Consider the following 24,704-nt stretch of genomic DNA (forward strand, 5'->3'; position numbering starts at 1 on the left):
TAAATAGGAAATACTGGTATCTTTATTCTGGCATAAAGCAGTATTTTATACATTAACTCAATTTTACAGAAAAAGCGTTTTATGTACAATTGTAAAGAAACTGCTGCGCAGATAGCTCCAACATAAAAATGGATTGTATTTTATAAGTTCATTGAGTTTGATACATTGGAAAATATTTTCTCTGTAGAAAATAGTAAAAACCACATTTCCCAGGCTAGCCTGAGACGCCCATTAAAATCAAGTAACAGCTGGATTATAGATTTATAAATATGGTGTGGATACCAAGATCCAGGTGAAGTTCAACTTCATTTATTGAAACAGCCATGTTTTCTTTGTGTAGAGTGAAATTCCCATTAATCTTCCCCTTACTCTTGATTTCTACCTGATTATTTTTCTATAGGCTAATCCACAATCCACATGAAGGTTTTAACTGCTCCTTCCTAAAGGACAGGTACTGCACCCTTTCAATCTGCTTGATAAGGTATCCATTCCTATCCAAACCGTGAAATATCTTGGTTGTTATTAAAATATGCTCAGTACTTGAGCAAAACCGGAATCTAATAAATTATAATCTACATAGCACATGAGCTGTCAGTCATCAACTTCTCCTGAATCCATGTGGCTTGATGGGAAGCCATGAGGAGCGGGAGGAAAAGTGGTAAAACTGACAAATGGATTAAGAAAGAAAAGCCAAGAGAATTTCTGAAAACAGAGAAACATCCAGGACTGGACAGAACTGAAGTCCAAACAGGGTAAGGACATTGCCTCAAGCGTCAAAGAGTTGAGTTGGCTATCTGAACGCTCTACTGCAAGGTCACAGAGTTAGATAAAAAGACCCGATCCAGTGAGAGAAACCAGGGCTTAGAAAGATTTCAATTGTTCAAACATAATCAAAGAAGGGCCATGTATTTTAACTTCTCCTATCAGTTTATTCCCTGAGATTCCCAGTACAGAATTTCTAGGAATTAAGGCAAGAAAACAATGCCATTCTTAAGCTCCTGTACCGTGCAGAAGTTTGGCGGGAATATTTGAGAACTCAAGAGTTACCTGGCCAGGGGCTATATTAAATTCTTCAGTTCCCTCAAAGCAACAACTTAAAATAACCATATAGAGATTGTCCTAAAAGGAAGTCTAAGCGGCTAAAACCTTTCAATGGAATAGCAGTCTTACAGAAACAGATCCTATACGGTGGCTATAGGAACGAGGCCTCTGAGAAACCACACCGGATCATTCTACCTAGAACCCCAGTTTACCCATTAGAAGTTGATACTCTAGAAACATTAATGACCTGCTGTTTTTACCAGGAAAAGAATACTTTATCATGTATCTTGCTTGCATTCACTTGCTCCTCTCTTTGCTCTCAAGAGAGACAGGTTTCCTTCTCACATGTGAAAAACATTTTCAGTGGGTTTCCTGACTCTTGTCAGCAATGCAAATCTCCGCGCCCCACTCCCTTAAATCCGTCTTGGTAAATAATGTTTATCCTCCAGTAGGAAGTGGAGTACAATATCATCAAGCGCCTATTATTATTCAGCCTCTTTACTTACAAAGAAAGTTGTGGGGCCATCTTATACATTTGGAATTCCTTAAAGACACTTGCTTTTTACTAAAATACTTTTTATATAGGGATAGATAAAATCTGTGAAGAATTCACTGAAGCATGAATCACCTTAAAGAAGTTAAAAATGTATCAAAATGCACATAACCATGGCTAATCTATATGTCTCCCATCAAATGTATCAGCATCCTCCAAACCTAGAGCATATGCTGCCATAAAATGCATTACCTCCCAGCTAAGTTTGAAACCTTGCTTCAAAACATGGCTCAGTACTAATTCTCCGAAGACATGTTACAGGACCACATGAGTCACTGTTAGGCAGGTGGCTGAGGAATGCCAATTACAGAGCCAAGCCTGGACTGTGCAGAGCGCCTCTCCAGAGACCGCTGCCTTCCCCATAGGTATTCAGGGAAGGACACCATTTAAGTACAGAGCCAGGTCAACTTAAAAAGTATGGGGAAATACATGCTTGATTTTTATCTTATAATCTACAGACAATGTACCAGAATAAAAATGTAATGAACTCATACATCTTTTCAAAAGAGAAACCTGATACAGAAGTCCCAATCGTTACAAGTGATTACATCAGATGAAATAATTTCCACAGAGCTTGTCTCTCTGGAAGAGATGGGGACAAGGCAAGTGGTCAGGAAGGAAACTCATGTGCTTTCCACCTTGTTCGAGAATCAGTGTTCAGTTCCACGTTGCTGCATAAATCCTCTACTTCAAATTACTGTCCGAATGCTTTACTGAAACTCCGCTTCTGGCCTTTGTTTTGGGATCTGTTACTTTTGTTGCCACCTCCTGATCCCTGTCCTCTGAAGCCTCGATTTCCTTCCCGCTGTCCTCTGAAGCTTCTGTTGCCTTCCCGCTGTCCACGGAAGCCTCGACTGCCATCCCGCTGTCCACGGAAGCCTCTACTGCCATCCCGCTGTCCCCGGAAGCCTCGGTATCCTTCCCGTGGTCCTTCCAGCTCTGGCTGCTCCGTGGCCACCGAGAGCTGCCAGCGCCGTGAATCATGCCATTTTTCCTGCACAGAGATGGTTTTATTTTTACCTACTCTGATTTTTATTGAATTCGGTTTTAAAAAGCATGAGAAAGACCATTTTTTTTTTGTTTTTTCTCTAAAGAAAAACCTGACTCATAACCTAAGTATTTAAAAGGTCACTGGTTAGAAAAAATACAACCTTCATGCCCCAAAAGCCAGTCATGACAGTGTAAGAGAGTTTCACCATGAGAGGTACCCTCATCACTGTATCATTTATTCAATTCAATTACTACAGGGTATCCACAGCTATCAGTAGTAAAACTTGCAAATATACCACATACAAACCCATTTCTCACAGCAGTACTGAATGAAGACATAGCAATTTTAAAAATGTCTATGTAAACCCCATACAACATACACAGGGGAAAAAGCTAGATGTTGTGCACAAGAAAGGAAAGAAGGAAAAGAGGCAGGCTGAGTAAGAAAACTATCAGAATAAAAAGGCTAGGAAAAAAAAAAGGCTAAAAAGGCTAGGAGAAAAAAATACTAAAATTCATTAATTCTAATTTTCTTTTAGAAAAGGGACTAGAGCTGTTGTTTCCCTTTCCATTATTTTGTATTTTCAGTAATGAACACATTTTTTAAAAAAAGATTCTTTCTTTCAAGAAAGCATGAGCAGGGGGTGGGGGGAGAATCCCAAGCAGACTCTGAGCTGAGTGCACAGCCTGACACGGGGCTCTACCCCACAGCCCCAAGATCATGACCGAAGCCCAATTCAAGAGCCAGATGCTCAACCAACTGAAACACCCAGGCGCCCCAGTAATGAACATTTGATAATTTAAATATGTTAACTTCAAAATCCAAGAGACAATAATACCTGTATTTCTGTTACTGCTGCAGTAGGGACATCAAAGCAAACACCCTAGAAATCAAAACAAATGCAAGTTAACCCAGCCTTTCACCAGAACTGTATGTGTACGTTAAGTGATATTCCAAAAGACCAAGTATTACATTAAAAATCAGAAACAAAGACTCCAGGTATTAATTTTTAACAAACTTTAGACCAAGACCAATACATTATACCTCCCAAAGGCACAACAGCAGAAACCCAAGGATATTTGGGACTCAAATATCCTCAAAAAAAAAAAAAGGGACTCAAAATGATTCAGAACTGATTAGAGATCATTCTTGGCTATCACACTTTGCTAATTCCTCAAGTAGCTATTAGCTACGTTTTAGAGCTGAGGAAACAGAGGTTTGGAGATGCTGACTTGTCCAAGGCCCCCAGCTCATAAGCAGAGCAGGTTTTAAAAACCTGGTCAGTATGGCTCCAAAACCAATGGTCTACATTAAAATATACTGCTTTCCATAAGAAAAAGTGTCTTCATGATGACCTAACTAAACGTAGAAAATAAATTATTTTTTTTTAAAGAGAGAGGGAGGGAGGGGGCAATGGGTGAAGGAGAGGGAGAATCTTAAGCAGGCTCCACACCCAGCATGGAGCCCAATGCAGGACTTGATCTCATGACCCTGAGGTCATGATTGGAGCTGAAATCAAGAGTCGGACAGTTAACTGAGTCACCCAGGTGCCCCAAAATAAATGATCTTCTATTGTTACTTTTCTAGTTTTTCACAGTTCATCCTGCTATAAAAAAGTTTTTTAATAATTAAGGGCACCTAATTAGGGTGGCTCAGTTAGGTGTCTGCCTTCGGCTCAGGTCATGATCCTGGGGTCCTGAGATCGAGCCCCACATCGGGCTCCCTGCTTAGCGGGGAATCTGCTTCTCCCTCTCTCTCTGCCCACCCCCATTCATGCTCTCTTGCTCCTCCCCCCAAAAAAAATCTTAGAAAAAAAAAATTTTTTTTTAAACACTTTACAGAAGCAGTGCCATCACCTCCAATAAAGGAGATCCTATTTCTTGGTCTCCACAAATGTAGTTGAACTACCCCTGCAACTGACACAGGCCCTCCTCTCCCCTGGCTGCCTTCATTTAAAACATTTTATGAGGAACACCTCATTTCCACCCAATTCACGCCATTATAACCACAGGGAGCATCAGGTACTGATGGATTTTGCAATTAGTGGGAATCTTCATTCACATTTTTTTTAAGTTTATTTATTTATAATCTCTACACCCAATGTGGTGCTTGAACTCATGACCCCAAGATCAAGAGTCGCTTGCTCTACCAAATGAGCCAGCCAGGCGCCCCTTCATTCACATATATTTAACACCAGGCACTCAACTGGAGTATAAAGATAACTAGAATATAGTTTTTGCCCATGAGTACATCAGAGTGTTCTTGAGGCTCTCAGTCAGTAAGCAAGCACATGTGGTAAGGTAAAATTTAACGGAATAAAGGCATGCCCTAAGAACTCTGAGGTCGATAAAAATACCCCCAACTTTACTGTATACCCAGGGAAGCGTCACAGGGAGACTTAAGGCCAAGCCAAGTCATAAAGGTTAACGTGGAAGAAAGAAAGACCATAAACACTGGGTTGAGCATACATTTAGGATGACAGAAAGGCAAGGTGTGCATGGCACTGCTGGAGTGGAGGGTACTCGCGGCGAGGACGCAGAGATGAAGCTGGTCAGGGGGGTAGAAGCCAGCTCGTGAAGACTCCTATCCTCCGTGTGAAAGCTGAGACTTTAACCCATACAGTATGTGGAGTTGCTTAAGGAGATGAACACAGACATGCACAGAGTTGACGATAAACCTGATCTGGTTCACTAGGCCAGTGGTTCATGCACCCCTGGAAACCTGAGATCTTTGGGGGAGATTCCACCAAGTCGAAACTATTTTCATAACAATACTACCATGTTAGGTGTCCTTTCCACTCTCATTCTCTCATAAGCACACAGTGGGGTTTCCCAGACACTGTATTACATGTGATGGTGTCTGCTCTGATGGCTAATGGAACGACATGCTTAGGTTTCAGAGATCCAGTTTTAATTTCTGATAGGGTAAACATTAATAGATCTAACCCACATAAACAAAAGCTTTTTGGTATTCCCAACACGTATTAAGAACGTAAAGGGGTCAGGAGACCAAAATGTTTGAGAACTGCGGGGCTTGTGCATACCATTAACTGAGAGCAGGACGCGGAAGAAAGAACATCAGGTTTGGAAGGCAAGATTTTAAATTTCAGGTTTGAATTAAAGATTTTGAATTCAATTTTGAATAATTTTCATTGCTTAATAACCCCATCTGGGTAGAAATCGTCAGGGAAGGAGCGGGATATTCATGTCCGGCACTGCGTGCATAGTTCAGGGTAGAGATACAGATGGGGTAGCTGTTAGTGACTTAGTGGCAAACTGAAGGTCATGGATGCCATGCCCGGAGAAGACGATCTAGAGAGCAAAAAGATGCTGCATCCCCACAGAACAGGGAGAAGCCTCCATTCAGTGTTTTATCATCCACATTAAGCAAGGTCACAACAGAGGTGTTCCTTACCTGCTTTCCTTTGAGAAAAACCATTCCTTTCACTTTGGAATCAATATCCTCGCTCAGCTGCTCTTTAAGTTCTTTCCAAGCATAACTAATGTTTGGCATTTCAATTGAGCATCGTAAGATCATGGTCACAAAGCCCTTACAGAAGAAAGGGGAACAAAAATTAGTCTCAAAAACAAACCTAACTGATAAAAAAATTACCCTCATGTTTCTAAAATATTTCCAGAAAAGTTCTTCCTAAAAGCCTATACCTCTCCTCCACCCCCAACATATACACACAATTTAGTACAAGTAAAACTGGTGAACTCTGAATAAGATGGATGGATTGTGCCAATGTTAGTACCACCCCAGCTGTGGTATTACAGTTTTGCAAGATGTTACCATGCGGGGGGGAGCTAGACAAAGTATAAAAGGAATCTCTTTGTTTATCTCTTACAACTACACGTAAACCTACAATTATCTCAAAAATTTCATTTAAAAAAAAAAAAGGGAAAAAAAAGCATATATCTTTCTAAGTTTCTAGGTATATTGGCTAAATGTATCATATGCATTTATGTGTTTATAGGGTTGGGTTTTTTTTTAGGATTAAAAATACTGACATATAATTCATATACCATAACATTCACCATTTTGAAGTTTACAGTTCAGGGATTTTTAGTATATTCACAAAGTTTCAACCATCACCACTATCTAAAATTCCAAAACATTTCACAACCCCAAAAAGAAACCACATCGCACTCAATGTCATTCTCCCTCAACCGAGACATTGGAAACTACGAATCTACTTTCCATCCTTATGGGATTTGTTTACGTACATCTACCTTCATACAAAAGTTAAAACAATTGAGAAGTCTAACTGAACCCTTTCAAATCCTGCTCACACTCAAAACACCAAGGGTCAGAGTTTGACAGGAAGCCTTACCGCGTCTGAGTTGATCAGAGAGCGCTGGTCTACCGATGTGGCTCCTGAAATGTGGGCCAGGGCTGCTGCCAAGGCTTCCACGGCCCCCTTCTCCTCTATCAGTCTCTCCGCTGATTGCTTGAAGTGACTGATGGCAGTGGGAGGCACAGAATCCAAAAGCCTATGGTGTGATTGAGTATATTTGTTAGGAGAAAGGACAGAAGTGGACAGACTGCGTTTTCAAGGCAATACCATCTCAAGATAAATCAGTAACTTCAAATCTTTCAGATATCTTAACACATCATTTTGATGCAATGTACAGATGGAATCATCACATTTCTGTAGAAATAAATCCATTCCTTTGATTGCATCTAATTTGACTTTACTATCAAATAAAAAAAAGTTTCATCCCAAGGAAATAACAGAACAAATATCAAGATGTTCACCACAGTGTTATTTATGACATAGAAAAGAGTATAAAATGTGCATCAATACAGACTGGGTAAATAAACCATGAAACAGATACAACGGAAGTCCATGCTGCCACTGAAAGTGATGTTAATAAATGTTGAACATTTCTCACAATAAGCATGTGTTACTTTTATTTTTTTTTATTATTTTTTCAAAAGATTTTATTCATTTATTTGACAGAGACACAGCGAGAGAGGGAACACAAGCAGGAGGAGTGGGAGAGGGAGAAGCAGGCTCCCCGCTGAGCACGGAGCCCAATGCGGGGCTCGATCCCAGGACCCTGGGACCATGACCTGAGCCGAAGGCAGATGCTTAATGACTGAGCCACCCAGGCGCCCCACATGTGTTACTTTTAGAATCAGAAAACACTACAGTTATTTCCATTTTGAAATAAAAGGAAAAAAGACTTCCAAATCAGGTTAAAAATGATACGGACTTTTTATGAGAATACACATTTGTTAGGGAGTCACTATTATCTTGGTGATAATAAATGTCACATCTTCAAAAGAGGTCATCCAGGACAAGGATAAACAAGGCCACATGAGGGAGCCTCTTTTGGAAGGGCTGCCCCTCTACAGGACATCTCTTGGCAGCTTGTCTCTTTTCTTCTTCCTGGCCACATAATCCCAAATTTCCTTAACTGCTGTCACAGGGAACCCTGTCTACAGAATACTTAAAGTATGCCATGTGAAAATAAATTTGAAAATTACTGAATTAAATTATTTTCCTTTGGAGGCCTTTCTTGAGCTTCTGTTAATATCTAGCATTTCCTCTAATCATAAACTCCCTCATTTCTGTGCCCAGTGCAGAGCCCAATGTGGGGCCTGAACTCATGACCCTGAGATCAAGACCTAAGCAAAGATTAAGAGTGGGCTGCTTAATGGACTGAGTCACTCAAGCACCCCTCCCCCTATTTTTTAAGATAAGCATTACACATATTTATAATAATTATGGAAAACAGCCTAAAATGATGCTCAGACTCAGTGGTTCTTTTTTTTTTTTAAAGTTTTTATTCATTTATTTGAGAGAGAGAGAATGAGAGAGAGAGAACACCTGAGAGGGGATAGGGTCAGAGGACGAAGCAGACTCCCTGCCGAGCAGGAAGCCCGATGCGGGACTCGATCCCGGGACTCCAGGATCATGACCTGAGCTGAAGGCAGTCGCTTAACCAACTGAGCCACCCAGGCACCCGACTTAGTGGTTCTTAAGCAGGGGATGTAGGTCACCACTTAGAAATATTTGGAAAATAGTCAGGACCTTCTGGTTTTCATAATACCAATCCCCCTTGCCGCCCAGAATACCACACAGCCAGAGATGCTAAACAACTAACTATCCTTCAATTTATAGCACAATCCCACAAAATAATTCTCTTGCCCCCAATGCCAGTGACAAACACTGCTAGTTAATCTAATCCTCACCAGCTAGAGGTACCTTAAAAAAATAATCAACTCAAAAAAAAAAAAAATCAACTCATTCTTACCAGCTGGGGGACGAGATTGATGACGATGTGGAATATAATCTCTGACCCTAAAATCTATCTCCACATGGGAAGCACCCACACCATATCTAAGATACGGTTTCTTAAAATGCCCAAGACAAACCCAACTATTAATAGTGGTTTCCTCTGGTGAACAGGATTGGGTAGGGATGAGTACAAATTAGGATTTTTATTTTGTAAAATTTTACTTCAGCATAGTGTATTTTTATAACAAGGAGGTTGTAAATCATTTAAAATAATAAATAAAATTTAAAAGACCAAATCTCATTACTGCACAAAGTCAGGCAATAAATGGAACAGCAGTGGTGGGAAACATACCTGATGGCATCTTTGCTGGAAGCTTTTATTATCTCTGTTGCAGAAGGAACCCCTATTCGCTTAAATTTAATTCCCTACAAGAAAATGAGCCATAGTTTAATGTACCATCTGGCCATCAACTGTTTTCACGGAGATTAAATCCCCTAATTTTTTTATATTACCAAACATATTTATTACACATTTAAAAGATAAACTTAAAAAAAAAAAAAGAACTTTTTATCTTAGAATGGTTTTAGATTTATAGAAAAGTTGCAAAGATACTACACAGTTCCTGGGGCGCCTGCGTGGCTCAGTCATTAAGTGTCTGCCTTTGGCTCAGGTCATGATCCCAGGATCCTGGGATCGAGCCCCGCATCAGCCCGCCTCGGGCTCCCTGCTCAGCGGGAGGCCTGCTTCTCCCTCTCCCACTCTCCCTGCTTGTGTTCCCTCTCTCACTGTCTTTGTCAAATAAATAAAATCTTTAAAAAAAAAGATACTACAGAGTTCCTGTACACTATGTACTAAGTTTCCCTATTATTACTACTACAGTACATTTGTCATAGCTAAGAAACCAACACTGCCACATTACTATTAACTGAATTCTAGAGTTCATTCGAATTTCACTAGTTTTTCTATTAATGTCCTTTTTCTGTTCCAGTGACACCACAATATTCAGTTATCATGTGTGCTTGGTCTCCTCTGATCTGTGGCAGTTTGTGCCTTTTCTTGTTTTTCATGACCTTGACAGTTTTAAGAGTGCTGGTCTTAAGGACTGCTGGTCAGGTATTTTGTAAAATGTTGTCCCTCGCTGTGAGGCTGTCTTGGGTTTTTTGCATGCTTAGACTGAGATTATGGGTTTGGGGGAAGAAAGCCAGAGGCAAATGCTGTCTCATCACATCATTCTCAAGGCATATGCTAATCCCTGATGTTAACCACAAGCACCTGCCGGGGAGTGCTTGCCTGCTTTGTGCATGGTAAAGTGCCCCCCATCCTTCTCCGTAGGCAAGTCACCAAGTACAGTCAGCTAACAGCGAAGAGGAGAGATTAATCTGTCAGAAAAATCAGTCTCCTCTCTCCCTTTTAAATTTATCCTTTTGGGTTTTGTTTTGTTTTGTTTTGAAGATTTATTTACTTATTTGACAGAGTGTGTGCAGGGGGGAAGGGCGAGGAGCAAGAGGAAGAGAGAATCCTGAAGCAGACTCCCCGCTGAGCCCAAGAGGGGACTCGATCCCAGGACCCAGAGATCATGACCTGAGCGGAAATCCCGAGTCAGGGGCTTAACCAACGGAGCCACCCAAGCGCCCCTATCCTTTTGGTTTTTAAGCAATTCCTAAAACTCCCTAACCTAGGTTTAAAACATCTGGGGTGTATTCATGTTATTGTCTGAAAACTGCCGTTCAAACATAAAAATAGCCCACGTAATTGTAAATATGGGAAAACAAAACCACTGCTTTCAAATGTAAACTTATTTCAAAATGGGCTTTAGGGGCGCCTGGGTGGCTCAGTCGTTAAGCGTCTGCCTTCGGCTCAGGTCATGATCCCAGGGTCCTGGGATCGAGCCCCGCATCGGGCTTCCTGCTCAGCGGGAAGCCTGCTTCTCCCTCTTCCACTCTCCCTGCTTGTGTTCCCTCTCTCGCTGTGTCTCTCTCTGTCAAATAAATAAATAAAATCTTTAAAAAAAAAAAAAAAAAAAAATGGGCTTTATATTGTAAGACAATGTATAAAACAACATGTATCTAACAAACTTTCAGTTATGGCCACATGCTAGAAATAAATACAATTTAAAGTTAATAAAAACTGAATTTAAAAAACAAAGATTGACTTTAGAATTCAACATTTGCTGAGTGAAGGCTAAGAAAACAGTTTTACCGCTTTTTGCTCCACTTGTGCTAACTGATATTCTTCCTTGTGCTGATAAAAGCAGATGCAAATCCCTGTCCTTCCAGCTCTACCCGTCCTCCCAGAACGATGAATGTAGGACTCCACATCCTAATGAAGTAAAATACATGAGTGACACTGAACAAAAAGAGACAAAGACCTGAGTGGTCTATGCAGAGGGAAGTGTCGTGGTTATATTACATACCCAGAGTGTGAGGTTCCCCAGCATTTCTAAAATAAAGAACTGTCACAATTTTTAAAAATCTCTAGAATAGTGGTCCCTATCCTATGGGCAAATGTGCAAAACGCATCATCTAAATAGTGCCGTGCTACAGAACCACATATGTAATTTCAGTCTTCAATTTTCTAGTAACACGCTAAAAGGTTAAATTAATGATATATTTTATTTAACTCAATATATCTGAAAGTTGTATCACCTCAATATGCTATCTACAGGGAACAGCTTATCACTGAGATATTTTACATTTTTCGTAAGTCTTGCAAAATCCAGTGTACATAATAGAAAGTTTAAAATATAAAAAAAAAATCCAAGGTGTACTTTATACTTTGAGCACACGTGTCAACTCCGACTATTCCCAGTGCCCGACAGCTACACGTGGCTGTGGCCATCATACTGGACAGGCTCCTTGAAATAGCACTTATGTCACACACCAATTGGACTGCCTTTCTAACAACTGGAGCCTCCACAGTAGTCAGGTGGTTTTTTCTATCATTGTAAACAACCTTTTAATCCTGAGGGATGGGGTCCTCACATTGGAAGTGATGGGAACAGAACAGGCTCCTTCTCCAACGTTTATTTACATGAAGCACCGTCCATACATCTCCTCTGCTTCAGGGCCCTCCCTCAGAGTTCCCATCACCCACAAAGCCAGGGAGTGTTAACCACGGCGACTATTAACTACAGGCCTCTTTTCCCCTTCTCTATCCTCTAGCTCGTGAGTTTATCCTACCCCCACCCTGCCTAAGTCCCACCCATCTTCAAAGTCTACTTCACAACTACACCACCTGCACGAGCCTACCAAACTCCCTCCAACCAGAAAACATCCTTCCAACCTGTGGCCACTGACCACGCTTCCACTCAACAGTCAGATCTGAGGGAAGGACCTCAAAAGAGATTTGTTCTTAAAATCGCCCATAGCATCCTAGCACTCAAGAGATAGCTATTACTAACCACATGAAAGTAAGCAATACAACTTCCCATTTTTTTCTTACCCAAAATAAAATAAAATAAAACTGTAGGACAGAACACTTACCTTTGGTGGAGAACTCTGTACAACCAGATCAACCTCAGGGATGTCTAAGCCACGAGCAGCAACATTGGTTGCAACCAAAACTCCAAAATCACCATTTCTAAAACCTTTCAGAGTGATTTCTCTCTGCTTCTGAGGAATATCTCCATGTAATGACTGGGCATCCTGCCAAGGAAATAAACTGGCCTAAGAATACCAGATGCAACAATACAGGTGCTTTTAGCATCACACATTAGGCCTAGAAAGGTATGTGTATTCTGGTGATACTTCCACCGAAAATAAAGCAAAGGGAAAAACATGTGCCTTACATGGACAAACCTCAAATTTTTCCCCATTCCTTGGTCATTAAATCAATGTCCAGCTATACTTACTAGGTGAAGAACACCAGACAAGAGTGATCAAACCCACTCTGCCAGTGTAGCCTTGGGTTTGAGCCACCCTTTCCTCACCTGGGAGAGGAACTGACAGATCAGGTGAGCTCTAACATGTAAATGGGGTCTATCAGTTGAAAGAGGCTTCCTCCCTAAAGGAAAGAGAGGAGAAGGACCAACCTGCTTTATGGACACGTTCTGTGACAACTCCTGGGCTTCTTTCTTGGTTTCGCAGAAGATGATAGTGCGCCCATGAAAACCACTATACACTCGTATCACATCCCCAATAACTGCAGCCCTTTGAGTCCAGTGGCACTTGATAGCCAGATGCTTATGAGAGAGGGAAAAAGATCTATTTAGTATAGCTTACCTGGAACCTGAAATCACCTGCTCAATGCTACTGGTGCTAGAAGCAATTGTTTAAGCCTAACTAGAGCAGACAAATGCCACCACTGTATGGAGGGAAAAAAAGAAAAAAGAAACAAACAAAAAACCCCACCTAAACCATTAAAGCAAAGAGCCATCTCTTTCTCGATCTCTCTCTCTAAACTAAATAAGTAAGTCTTTTTTTTAAAAGCGGGGGGGACGGGGCACCTTTAAGCATCCGACTCTTGGTTTTGGCTCAGGTTGTGAGATCGAGCACTGCACTGGGCTCAGCCCTCAGCATGGATTCTGCTTAAGATTCTCTCTCCCTCCCCCCACCCACACTCTCTCTCTAAAATAAACAAATAAATCTTAAAAAAGAGAAAGAAAGAAAGAAAAGAAAAAGCAGAGACCTGTTCCCCTTTCTCTGGTTCCTCTATTTTCTTTCTTTCTTTTTTTTTTTTAAAGTAGGCTCTATGCCCAGCACAGAGCCCAACACAGGACCTGAACCCACGACCCTGAGATCAAGCCCAAGCTGAGATCAAGAGTCGGATGCTCAACTGACTGAGCCACCCAGGTGCCCCTGGCTCCTCTATTTTCTGAACTAACCAGGTAAATGAAGAAAAAGAAACATCATTCTCTTGATTCCTACAGGAAACCAAGTAGCTGACAAGAGAAAAATTTCTGAATGTTTTGTCCTTTCATCCACTTAAAAATGCGATTAGCCAGTTAGTCTGCAGGTCTATTCCTCGGGTGAAAGGAATTCTATGCTCTGGACCCTAAAATGAAAATGGCTTCAACACAAAGTACTAGATTTCTCTGCTGCCCTCAGAGTATTTAAATTCTAGGTGTAATTTCTTTCTACTTACATAATTCAGACAGAGATTCCAAAAGATTTTGAAATCAGATTACCAGAAATGAAATTTAGAAAACACAGATACCACATACAACTCAAATAGAAATAGATCTTTACTTGGCTCTTCACAAGGATTTAGTATTTATCTGGAAAAACAGTGTATATTTGCCAGTCTTAATACCATTAGACACAGGGAAAACATGACATACAATTTATTACTAATTCTAGCAGCTGAATGAATCACTTACCTCCACAGTTATTGCTGTTTTCTGGGTCTTTTTACCAATCAGGTCCACCTGTTCATATGTAGATTTCATGTATTTCTTAGCAACATTATATACCCAATGAGGGCAAGTTGCAGAAAAAAGCAATGTTTGGGGATTGTCTTCTGAATCTTTGGGGAGAAAAAAGTCGGTATGAATAACTCCAATAAGCCTACACAGTATTCTACCTCACCCAGTTCTTCCAGAGTCCATCAACATGCTACAGTGACCATATGAGGCCGAGCCAGGCACTGATGGCACAAAAATGAAAGACACAGAGATACCTAGTGGGCAAAGTCATTTATGTGAAGGAGACTTGAAACACCAAAAGTACTTTGAAGTTATTTTGCTTTCTGACCCCTGGCCTTTATGAACCATGAGGGATATCTGTCCATTATGAGACATAACTGGAAAACACCTGTTCAAGCCCAGTAACCATACAGTTTAGATTACTAAGCAAATAACCTACAATAAACACCAGAACAGATCCTATATTCATCTATACTCTCTAGCATTTCCTCAGTCTTTTGAGTTTAGAATTCCAGTCTATTCATTCTTTGAGGTCAGGTATTAAAAAGCTCCCCAACCCCATCTTTTTCTTTTTTTTAAGTTTGAGTAACTCTTCATTTTCATATATTTCAAATGGTGGTTTAAGTAGATAGAACCCTTTTGGAAAGCAAAACTAACAATGTACATTGAGAAGCATGAACTATTTATACCTTTAAACTCAGTAATTTTATTACTGGACATCCATCCTAAAGCACAAATTCCAAATACTGAGATGTGAAGGAAGCTATCTGCATAAAAACGTCTCTAAGCAGATTTATTTATATTATGTAAAAATTAAAATATATACATGTAATTAAATCTGGCACAACCTCTTCATGGAGTGTTATGCCAAATTTTTATATGCATAATAAGATTAAAATTAAGACATATGCACATATGCATAATAGTACAAAGTCAGGAAGAAAGAGACCAAAAGCAAAGCACATCAAGCTGGCAGAATATATTTTTCTTCTCTTACTTTCCCAAATTGTCCTCATTATAGTTATGTGGTTAAATCATGATTTTGTTTTTTTTAATATTTTATTTATTTATTTGAGAGAGAGAGAGAGAGAGAGAGAGCACAAGCAGGGGAAGTGGCAAGGAGAGGGAGAAGAAGGCTTCCCACTGAGCAGGGAGCCCAATGCGGGGCTCGGTCCCAGGACCCTGGGATCACGACCTGAGCCGAAGGCAGCCGCTTAACTGACTGAGCCACTCAGGCGCCCCATAAATCATGATTTTTTTAAAAATTTAATTTTTCCTAAATAAAATAAGTCACCCCCCAATTTAAGGTTTCATTTAACATTTAGAAGACTGCTTAATCACCACCCTTCCTCTAAGCCCCTCCAGCAGCTCCTCGAATTTGGAGCTTACCTTTCTTGTATGCCACACTTAAAATCTCTTCCACTTGATCAGCAAACCCCATATCCAGCATCTGGTCAACTTCATCCAAGACAACATGCTTAAGTTTGGTGAGATCTAGCTTGCCATTCTGCAGGTGGTCTTTGATACGACCTGGGGTCCCAACCAGGATATCAATCCCATTCCGCATGCGTTCAACTATAAAGAACATCAGTGATAAAATATGCTGGGTTTTTAAGTCCTTTTATTAGTCTGGGGTACCAGTTAAGTACATTTTTATTCTAAAATATTTACTAACTAAAAACATAAGGTAATATGCTAAGTATCAAAGATAAAGATACTCAAGGGGGAACTCAAGATAATCTAGGGATAACAGGTAAGAAGTGACAGTCTGTGTATTATGTGATGTAACAGAAAAACGTGCCAGTGTGGGATGGAAGCACCAGGAAAGAAATTACTTCCTTCATGGTAGAAAGTGTCAAGGTTTCACAGACAAAGTGAGAACGTGAATCTTAGAGAAGAACTTTATATAAGGTAAGCATGTATGGAGAGAATGAGACCGGGTAGAAGGGTAAATATTTTGAGAAGGTCCAAAGACATTCAGGAAAACGGAGTCCAGTATGATGAGGTGAGATGATAATGATGCAGCTTTTTTTTTTTTTTTTATGATGCAGCTTTTTACTGAACTGCCCTTGCAGTCTGGGGGGAGTCACACTGGGCACTCTACATACATTAGCCAATTGAATCCTCACAATACCCTTGCAGTATGAGTTTTAGTAACCTTGTTTTTTCACATGAGCAAATGAAAGTGCAAAAAAACCAAGCACCTTGAACTTAAAATCACACCGTGAGCAGAGTCTAGATTCAAACATACACTTTTCTGATGCCAAAGCACAGTTCATTTAACCAAAGCTGAGAAGAAATAATCACAAGCCTTGCATGCCAATTGCAACATTTTTAATGCCTTAAATCCTTTCCTGAATTATTTATCTGCTCTACATAATAAAGTTTCAAGGTCTTGAACTGGTAGGTGATGGAATCCTACAACAGGAGCCTGCACCCTTTGGCCCTTGGGCCCAGAGGAAAGAAGGCCCACCTGCAGCAAGACAGAAATAAAGACCCCAAAAGAGGCAGATTCATCGTCCTTGACAGATAAAAAGAGTAACTCTTTTTATCTTTGTCATAAGAAAGTCTTATGACTTTCTAGTGCCAAGGGCCCAAGTGGACTCTATCCTCTTAGGCTCAGTAAGAGATCTTTATAGCCTTTAGATAAACATAGGTAAGTAATACAAAAATCCAAGTAATTATATATAGGATTTGACACATCATCATGTAGGACCATGTTCTTGACCATCTTTAAACAATGACAAATGAAAACCACTAAAAATGACTGAACTAGGTAAAGCCAGATGTTGAGGTCAGAGAAATCCAACCAGGGCACCCAACAATGGTTGGCTTTGGATTTACTTACTCTGACCTCCATAGGGAGTCCCACCATAAAAACAAGCCACTGCCAGCTTTCTTGTGATGTCACTGAAGTCTCTGCTTACTTGATTTGCCAACTCCCTCGTGGGTGCAAGAACCAGCACCTGAAAAGGAAAAACTCATCATTGAATTCAAAGTACTACGCAGTATTTGTTTCTTAACAAATTTGGAATTCACCAGAAGGCTCAACTCATCCTACCAAGGATTTTCAAAACATCTGTTATATGCTTTGCAACATACGTTGTGTGGGGAAGGATCATAAATGTAATACAGTCCCTGACAAATCGACTCAGAAGAAAAGTTTACGATCTTACCAATCAGAAGGGACATAGAGTCCAAACATGAGGTGCTCCAGGAAGGTTGCACGGAGCGGGCCAGAGGAACTGGGGAGTTTCCTGGAGCTGCTACCACTTAAATAGCATTCCAGGAAAGCAACAACTTGAGCAAGGAGTAACACTGCTGATGATAACATTAGCTAATCTTTGTGCTTTTACTGTCTCAGGCTCTACTAAATGCTTACTATGCATTATTCTGATTTAATTCTCACAAGTTACTGGCCCACCTGCAATTGTATTGTACAGTTGTACCTACAATAAACACACAAAAGATTTTGAGCCAAAAGCCTAAGAAGCAAAGCCTGGATTTAAATTCAGACAGCTGGGCTCCAAAACCAATAGACTAAACCTCTACACTACAGTAAATTGAATGCAGAACAAAGACAAGGCAGGACCAACACATGGTGAGGGGCTTTGAATCCCAGAGCAGTCTGAGTTTGACCCAATAGGACATACAACATGAAACTACTATAGATCCTTAAGTAGGGAAACAGCATGAAACAAGTATGATTTCAGAATATTCACTGACTCATCAGATAAATTCATCCAACAGATATTTACTGAATATCCACTATGTGTCAAGCCAGAATAATTCCAAGTGCTGGAATAATTCATTTGTTTAATGCTGCATTTGTTTAGAGCAATAAACAATGAATGAATGAGGGGTGAGTATGGACACTGGCAGGCCAGTAAACAAGTGAGGTGGGTCCAGAAAGTCAGGTGCAAGAAGCCATAACCACGATGACAACATAGGCATTTTGGTGAGATTACGGTTTGTCAAATGCCAGGTTCTCCAGAAATGAACCCAATGAGCACCATCTTGACAAGAAAGCTTGGCCTCTTCACCTCTTTGAGTACCCCTCCTTCTACTCATGCCTCTCTACTAAAACTGCTTTCTCCATCTAGGTAAAAATGGTAAAAGACATTTGATCAAACCTGTAAGCCCCAGGTACATCAAGAGAGTTGAAGGGAACATAATGAGCATTAATAATACAGGTGATCACAACCATGAGGCAGATTATAATATTTAAATATATAGGGTTTGTGGCCAACAATCTTAAAAGAATAATCCTGCTTTAGCTTCAAGTAAAAATCTATAATAGATTTAAAAAAAAAAAAGGCTTTAAGGAGAACCCAGTAAAAAACCATAGTACATGATGTAAGCAATGTGTAAAAGATTTTTTCTCCTGTGCAGATATGGAGCCCCTGAGGTCGGTGTTAAAGATAGTTACTTGGGGGTGGGCGCCTGGGTGGCTCAGTTGGTTAAGTGACTGCCTTCGGCTCAGGTCATGATCCTGGAGTCCCTGGATCGAGTCCCGCATCAGGCTCCCTGCTCAGCAGGGAGTCTGCTTCTCCCTCTGACCCTCCTCCCTCTCATGCTCTCTGTTTCTCATTCTCTCTCTCGCAAATAAATAAAATCTTAAAAAAAAAAAAGATAGTTACCTGAGGGGCACGGCCTCTCTTCCGGTCTTGCAGTTCTCCCTGAAGTTTCTCAGTCAAAGGGATGGCAAAGGAGAATGTCTTACCAGTTCCTGTCCGTGCCTGTGCAATTAAGTCCTTTCCACTATAGACATGGTGAAATGTCTTTGCTTGTATAGGAAACAGGAAGGTCACCCCACGGGCTGTGAACAAATTAACCATGTTATCTGACACTGCAGTTCTTAAAATACCAGCCATGCTTCTGGTCCTGCAGAATTAAGGAATTCTACCTTCTGCTCAATATCTACAAAGTCAGGTTCCAATGTATTCTGGTAGTGAAGAATCTGCTGGACTGAAGAATATCAACAAACTTTAAAGCACCAAATTATAGTAAATATTATTTTGAGAGTTCAGTCACTTGTCATGAAATCTCATCTGTAGGTCAAGAGAAGCCCTGAATCAGGTGCTTTGCAGTCCAGACTATGCCACACCTGATTCAGAAAACACCCACTCAAGCTTCTGTGACTACCTGGCTCATTCCCAAGCACACTGCCAGGCTGAGTGCAGAGCAAGGCTGGTATCATTAAGAGATGTCTCATGAAGTGGGAAAGGATAAAAAGAAAATATGAACATGGCATGAACCATTTATTTGCACCAGTGCAATCAGTCCTCACACTTCTGAATACACATACTAGTTTGAATAAAATTGAATCACCTATTTAAGAGGCAGTAAAGCGGGGCACCTGGGTGGCTCAGTTGGTTAAGCGTCTGCCTTTGGCTCAGGTCATGATCCCACGGTCCTGGGACCGAGCCCTGCATCAGAGCCCTGCACCATCACATCATCGGGTTCCCTGCTCAGCGGGAAGTCTGCTTCTCCCTCTCCCTCTGCCCCTCCCCCTCCACTCGTGCTCTATCTCTCGCTTTCTCTCTCTCAAATAAATAAAATCCTAAAGAAAAAGGGGCAGCAAAGCCATCATTAGTACAGTCCTATATTGTATATATGGATCTACTTTATTATATGGTCACATATACTGTCCTTTATCTCAACAAAAACAGTGGAGTGCTTCCAAATATTTATTCTAACATTATATAATATTTCCAAAAATATTACCTTTGAGAAGTTTAATAGTCTGTTCAGATATGGGAAAATTAGAGAAATCTCCTTCTTTTTGTTCCACAGGTATTTCCTATCAAGTAAAGGGCCACAGAAAGAAATCAGTAACTTCACCCCTACCGGTAATTATTGAGAAGGCTTCTGAGAAAGAAACAAAAGAACCAATTCTAAAACATCTCTTGTAAATCAACCAAAAAGGCACAGAAACTTTGGTAGGTAAATCAAGATCCAAAAAGGAAATATATCATAATCATCTATAAAACCCTAAGAAAAGAAAATCTGTACCAAATATATACGGTACAGATACTATGCATGGCTAGTGAAGGCTGATTCAGTCTCGACCAACAACTATTCCATTGCCATCCATACCCACAATATACAGTAGTCCCCCCTTCTCCACAGGGGATTTGTTCTAAGACCTCCAGTGGGTACCTGAAACTGTTGACAGTATGGAACCTTTATATATACTATGTTTTTTCCTATACATATCCATGATAAGTTTAGGCACAGTAGAGACTAACAACAACAACAATAGAACAATTATAACAATATACCATAATAAAAATTATATGAATGTGGTCTCTCAAAATACCTTCCTGTACTGCATTCACCCTTCTTGGGATGATGTGAGCTGATAAAACGCCTAAGTGATGAGATGAAGTGAGGTGAATGACACAGGCATTGTGATGCAGCTGCAGGCTACTATTAACCTTTTGACAATGTGTCAGGAAGAGAATCACCTGCTCCTGAAGACAGTTGACAGGGAGTAACTAAAACCCTGGAAAGCGGGCGCCTGGGTGGCTCAGTCGGTTGAGCGTCCAACTCTTGATTTCAGCTCAGGTCATGATCTCAGGGTTGTGAGATCAAGCCCCGCCTCTGTGCTCAGCAGAGTTGGCCTGAGATTCTCTCTCTCCCTCTGCGCCCCCCCCCCCACCGCCCCGCTCACACTCTCTCTGTATATCTCTCTAAAATAAATAAATAAAATCTTAAAAAAAAAGAAAGAAAGAAAGAAAGAAAGAAAGAAAATGAAACCCCGGAAAGCAAGACGTCAGATCAGGGGGCACTACTGTACTACTGTGTTGAACAAGTCATTAACCCTTTTCCACGGCCACATCTTTCACATACATCCAAAGAAAATAAGGAACAAGCATTTATGACAAAGTGGTCACAGTGGCATTATTTGAAAGTAAAAAACCTAAATGCCCAATAGAGGAATTAAGTGATTCTAAACATTTACATGATGGATTATGGAAGCATTAAAAATATTTAATATATTTTTTTAAGATTTTATTTATTTATTTGACAGAGACAGAGAGAGAGATAGTGAGAGCAAGAACACAAGCAGGGGGAGTGGGAGAGGGGGAAGCAGGTTTCCCACGGAGCAGGGAGCCCGATGCAGGACTCGATCCCAGGACCCTGGGATCATGACCTGAGCCAAAGGCAGACACTTAACGACTGAGCCACCCAGGTGCCCCCAAAATATTTAATATTTAAAAAGCTGGGTAAAGGGGTGCCTGGCTGGCTCAGTCAGTTAAGCATCCGACTCTTGGTTTTGGCTCATCAGGTCATGATCTCAGGGCCTGCATGGGGCTGTGCACTCAGCGTGGAGTCTGCTTGAGGTTCTCTCTCTCCCTCTCCTTCAGCTCCTCCCCACCGCTAGAGCACACACACGCTCTCTCTCCCTCTCTCTAAAAATAAAAATAAATAAATAAAATCTTAAAAAAAAAAAAAGAGTGGAGATCAAGAGCTGCATGCTCTACTGACTGAGCCAGCCAGGTACACCCCTCCCACTTTTAAATAATACCAGTAGCAATTACCTACTTATTCATCTGAAACAACAGTGAAAGATACAGTCTATATATTAAAATACAACCCTACCTGCTCTAACTCGCTGTTACTTTCTTCCCCAGGGGTTTCACTGGAGTTAGAGACAGGTCCGGAATGAGGGAATCCATTCTTCAGTCTGGGGCTTTTCTCTCCAATTTCTCCATTCATTTCCTTTTCTTTCTTCATCTTCTTGGGCTTAGGAGCATCTACTTCTTCTTCAGAAGGTTCTTCACTTTTTATTACCTTTTTGGTTTTAGGAGAAACAACTTTCTTTTCAATGGACTCCTTTGGTTTTTTCACACTTTTGGTTTTAGGAGAAATAATGTCATCCTGAGATGGCTCCTCTTTCGTTTTTGCCTTTCTGGATTTAGGAGAATTCATGTCAACCTCATTAGACTTGGCTTTCTTTTTGACTTTTTTAGCTTTGGGGGAAATAATTTCTTCCTTTACTTCCGTTGCCTCTTCAGCCTTATTAGATTTTGGCTTCTCTTTTCTACCTTTCTAAAAAATTAATAAAGAAAATACAAACTACTGAGCAAAGCACGTATACATTTGAGTGATACATCAAGTCTGGACTACTTCAAGATCACATAATTATGAAGAACACAATTTGGGGGCATTTTTCAACATTTGTACTTTCACCTTGTAATAAGTCAAAACACTATGCTTTTTAGTACCGTTTCTTAGCTATATGGAAATAAGTACAGTGTATATCAATGATTTCATCAGCTTAGAAGAGACTGCCTCTTGGTATCTATTCAATTCATGTTAGTTGAATATGTTGTCAAGCTTTCACAGGGGATTTGGAATGGCTCATGGGATGCTCCAAAATGCTCTAAATTAAATATGTAGGACTATAGAAAGTGATCAAGTACAGCTTAATTTATTTCTAATAGAGTATTAAGGCCATATATGTCCACAGATGGACAATGTTAAACAGATTTCTTTCTCTGCTAGAATGTCTATACAGGCAAAACAGGGATTCCTAATACCTGTCTTGGCTACCTGGCAATGGCAAGTGCAAATGAATTTACAGAGACATTTTATGAACCAAAAATTATAAAACCCCACAGTCTATCTCCCCATGTGTAAAAAAGATGTATCTAATTTAATGGGGGAGGAGAGAAGCACCATTACAAGGAAAGGAATGGGTGAAACCTCCAAACCAAACCAAATCCACGACTATGGCTCCTACCTGAAATGTCTGACCTCTTCCAACTTTTCATATTACTTACTTTAATTACTTAGTATTACTGAAACCAAGTAGACAGGTGCTGTACCTCTGTTAAAACCTCTCTGAAAGGCCAATCCCAGAAGTATGGAGACTATTACATTTAGCTGAAATCAGCCCCCCTAAAACTTCAGGCCCCTCCTCTGCTCTCAAATCATGAATGAGGGTAATCTTTCCCACACTGATCATCTTTCAGACATCTGAAAAATAATCTGGTCTCCCCACAAGACTTCAGTTCTTTCATCCGTAATCCAGTGGTCTCTCTGGAATGTAATGGGGTTTGGCCAAGTCCCTCTTCACCTGAGCATCCCACAATTGAATAGCTTCACTGATGCGGAGCAGGTAAACCAGGACCACTTCCTCCCCACCTGTGGGGACAAGTCTGTGCTCCCCCGGCTTCCTACAACGCCAAAATATTGCTGTTGTAAAAGCTCCCCATCAAAAAGACCCATACACAGCCAAGGAAAGGAAATTCTAAGTCATTCACAATAGGAATTCAGGGACAATCTTTGTTCTCACTGACTGACCTTATCTCACATCAGAGAATCGCTCACAAGTTAAATCACTAAGGAAGTAACAGTATAGAGGCAGACAGCGATCAAGGTAACTTAAGACCACTACACCCTGCCCTCTATCAAAAATCAGCACACAATACATCTTTACATTTCCACGGAATATCTGGTCAGTAGACATTAAGCCGAATACTTCATCTTCTAAAGGCTGCTGACCGGAAAACAAACTGTACTTCCCTTACTACTCAAGTGTCACTGCAGACGCCGCTCACGTGTGCAGGGGGGTTTGAAGTGTCGCTAGTCTAGTCTAAAGCTTCAGTCCCTACCTTGACCGACAATTCCCTCCGCACACGCTCACGCCCGGAGTCAGGTCAGAGCCTGAGCCAGCAACGTGGGGCCCAACCGTGAAGAGCCAAGTGCGCCCCGGCTGCGGGCCGCCCAGACTTCCGGACCACGTGGGAGCGGCGCTCACCCCAGCTCCTGTCCGGCCTGGGCCGCTCGCGCGCCCACCGCCCGCGGAGAGCACGGCCCTTTGGCACCCCCTCTGCCGAGCCCCACGCCGGGCTCCGGAGGTGCCGGGTCCGCGTGCGCGCCAGGGACTCCCAGTCCGGCACCCCACCCCGCTCCCGTACCCCGCTCCTCTCAGCGCCCCGGGTCCCTCGGCCCTCGGTGGCACCTTCTCATTCTGCTTTCGCGGTGTCTCCACTTTTTCCATGGCCGTGTCTGAGTCCAAGTCCGCGTCACTAAGGAGTTTCCCCGGCATCGTTCAGCACGAGCAATTCAGGCCGACGGGTCAGGTCCACCGCGTGGAGAGGAAGAGACAGTACTACCCGTTTAGAGGACCCACGTTCGTCACTTCCGGTAGCAAAGCCATTCCGGCGGAAGCGGAAAGCCCCAGGGAGGCCGGAGCCCACGTGGTAGCTCCAAAGTATCGGCTGCTCCGGCTGGTGGGGCATAGTGAATTCCCTGCACTCCGCGCCTGGAGTAGAAGGCTCCAACTGGGAGGGAACGCTCTTGGCAAACGCTGGCCAGATTTTCCCTAGCGCCGGCCAGTTAAATGACTTGTTGCATTTCTGTGGTGTCTCTTCAGTGCTTTATATTAGATTGCTGGAGTTTGCAAGATACTTTCACGCACAGACGCGACAAATGGGTATTCTTGATCACCTTGTGGAAAAGTCGACACTGAAAGGAGCGCCCAGACTCACAAGC

The 24,704-nt window shown here is 41.4% G+C and overlaps 1 protein-coding gene across 1 annotated transcript; it reads right to left on the reverse strand.

The window, feature by feature from the left end:
* DDX21 (DExD-box helicase 21) lies at positions 1-24,364 on the reverse strand. The gene is made up of 15 exons (XM_036113823.2): positions 24,172-24,364; positions 21,804-22,253; positions 19,923-19,998; positions 18,836-19,014; positions 17,044-17,161; positions 15,585-15,770; positions 14,151-14,296; positions 12,864-13,013; positions 12,316-12,477; positions 11,033-11,152; positions 9,185-9,258; positions 6,919-7,078; positions 6,000-6,134; positions 3,424-3,468; positions 1-2,588 (listed from the first exon to the last, which is right to left on the reverse strand). The coding sequence occupies exons 1-15, from the start codon at positions 24,256-24,258 to the stop codon at positions 2,289-2,291; spliced, it is 2,388 nt and encodes a 795-aa protein (XP_035969716.1). The 5' UTR covers positions 24,259-24,364; the 3' UTR covers positions 1-2,288.
* Positions 24,365-24,704: the final 340 nt, after the last annotated feature.

Source organism: Halichoerus grypus, chromosome 7, assembly GCF_964656455.1.
Source record: "Halichoerus grypus chromosome 7, mHalGry1.hap1.1, whole genome shotgun sequence".
NCBI classification, from domain to species: Eukaryota; Metazoa; Chordata; class Mammalia; order Carnivora; family Phocidae; genus Halichoerus; species Halichoerus grypus.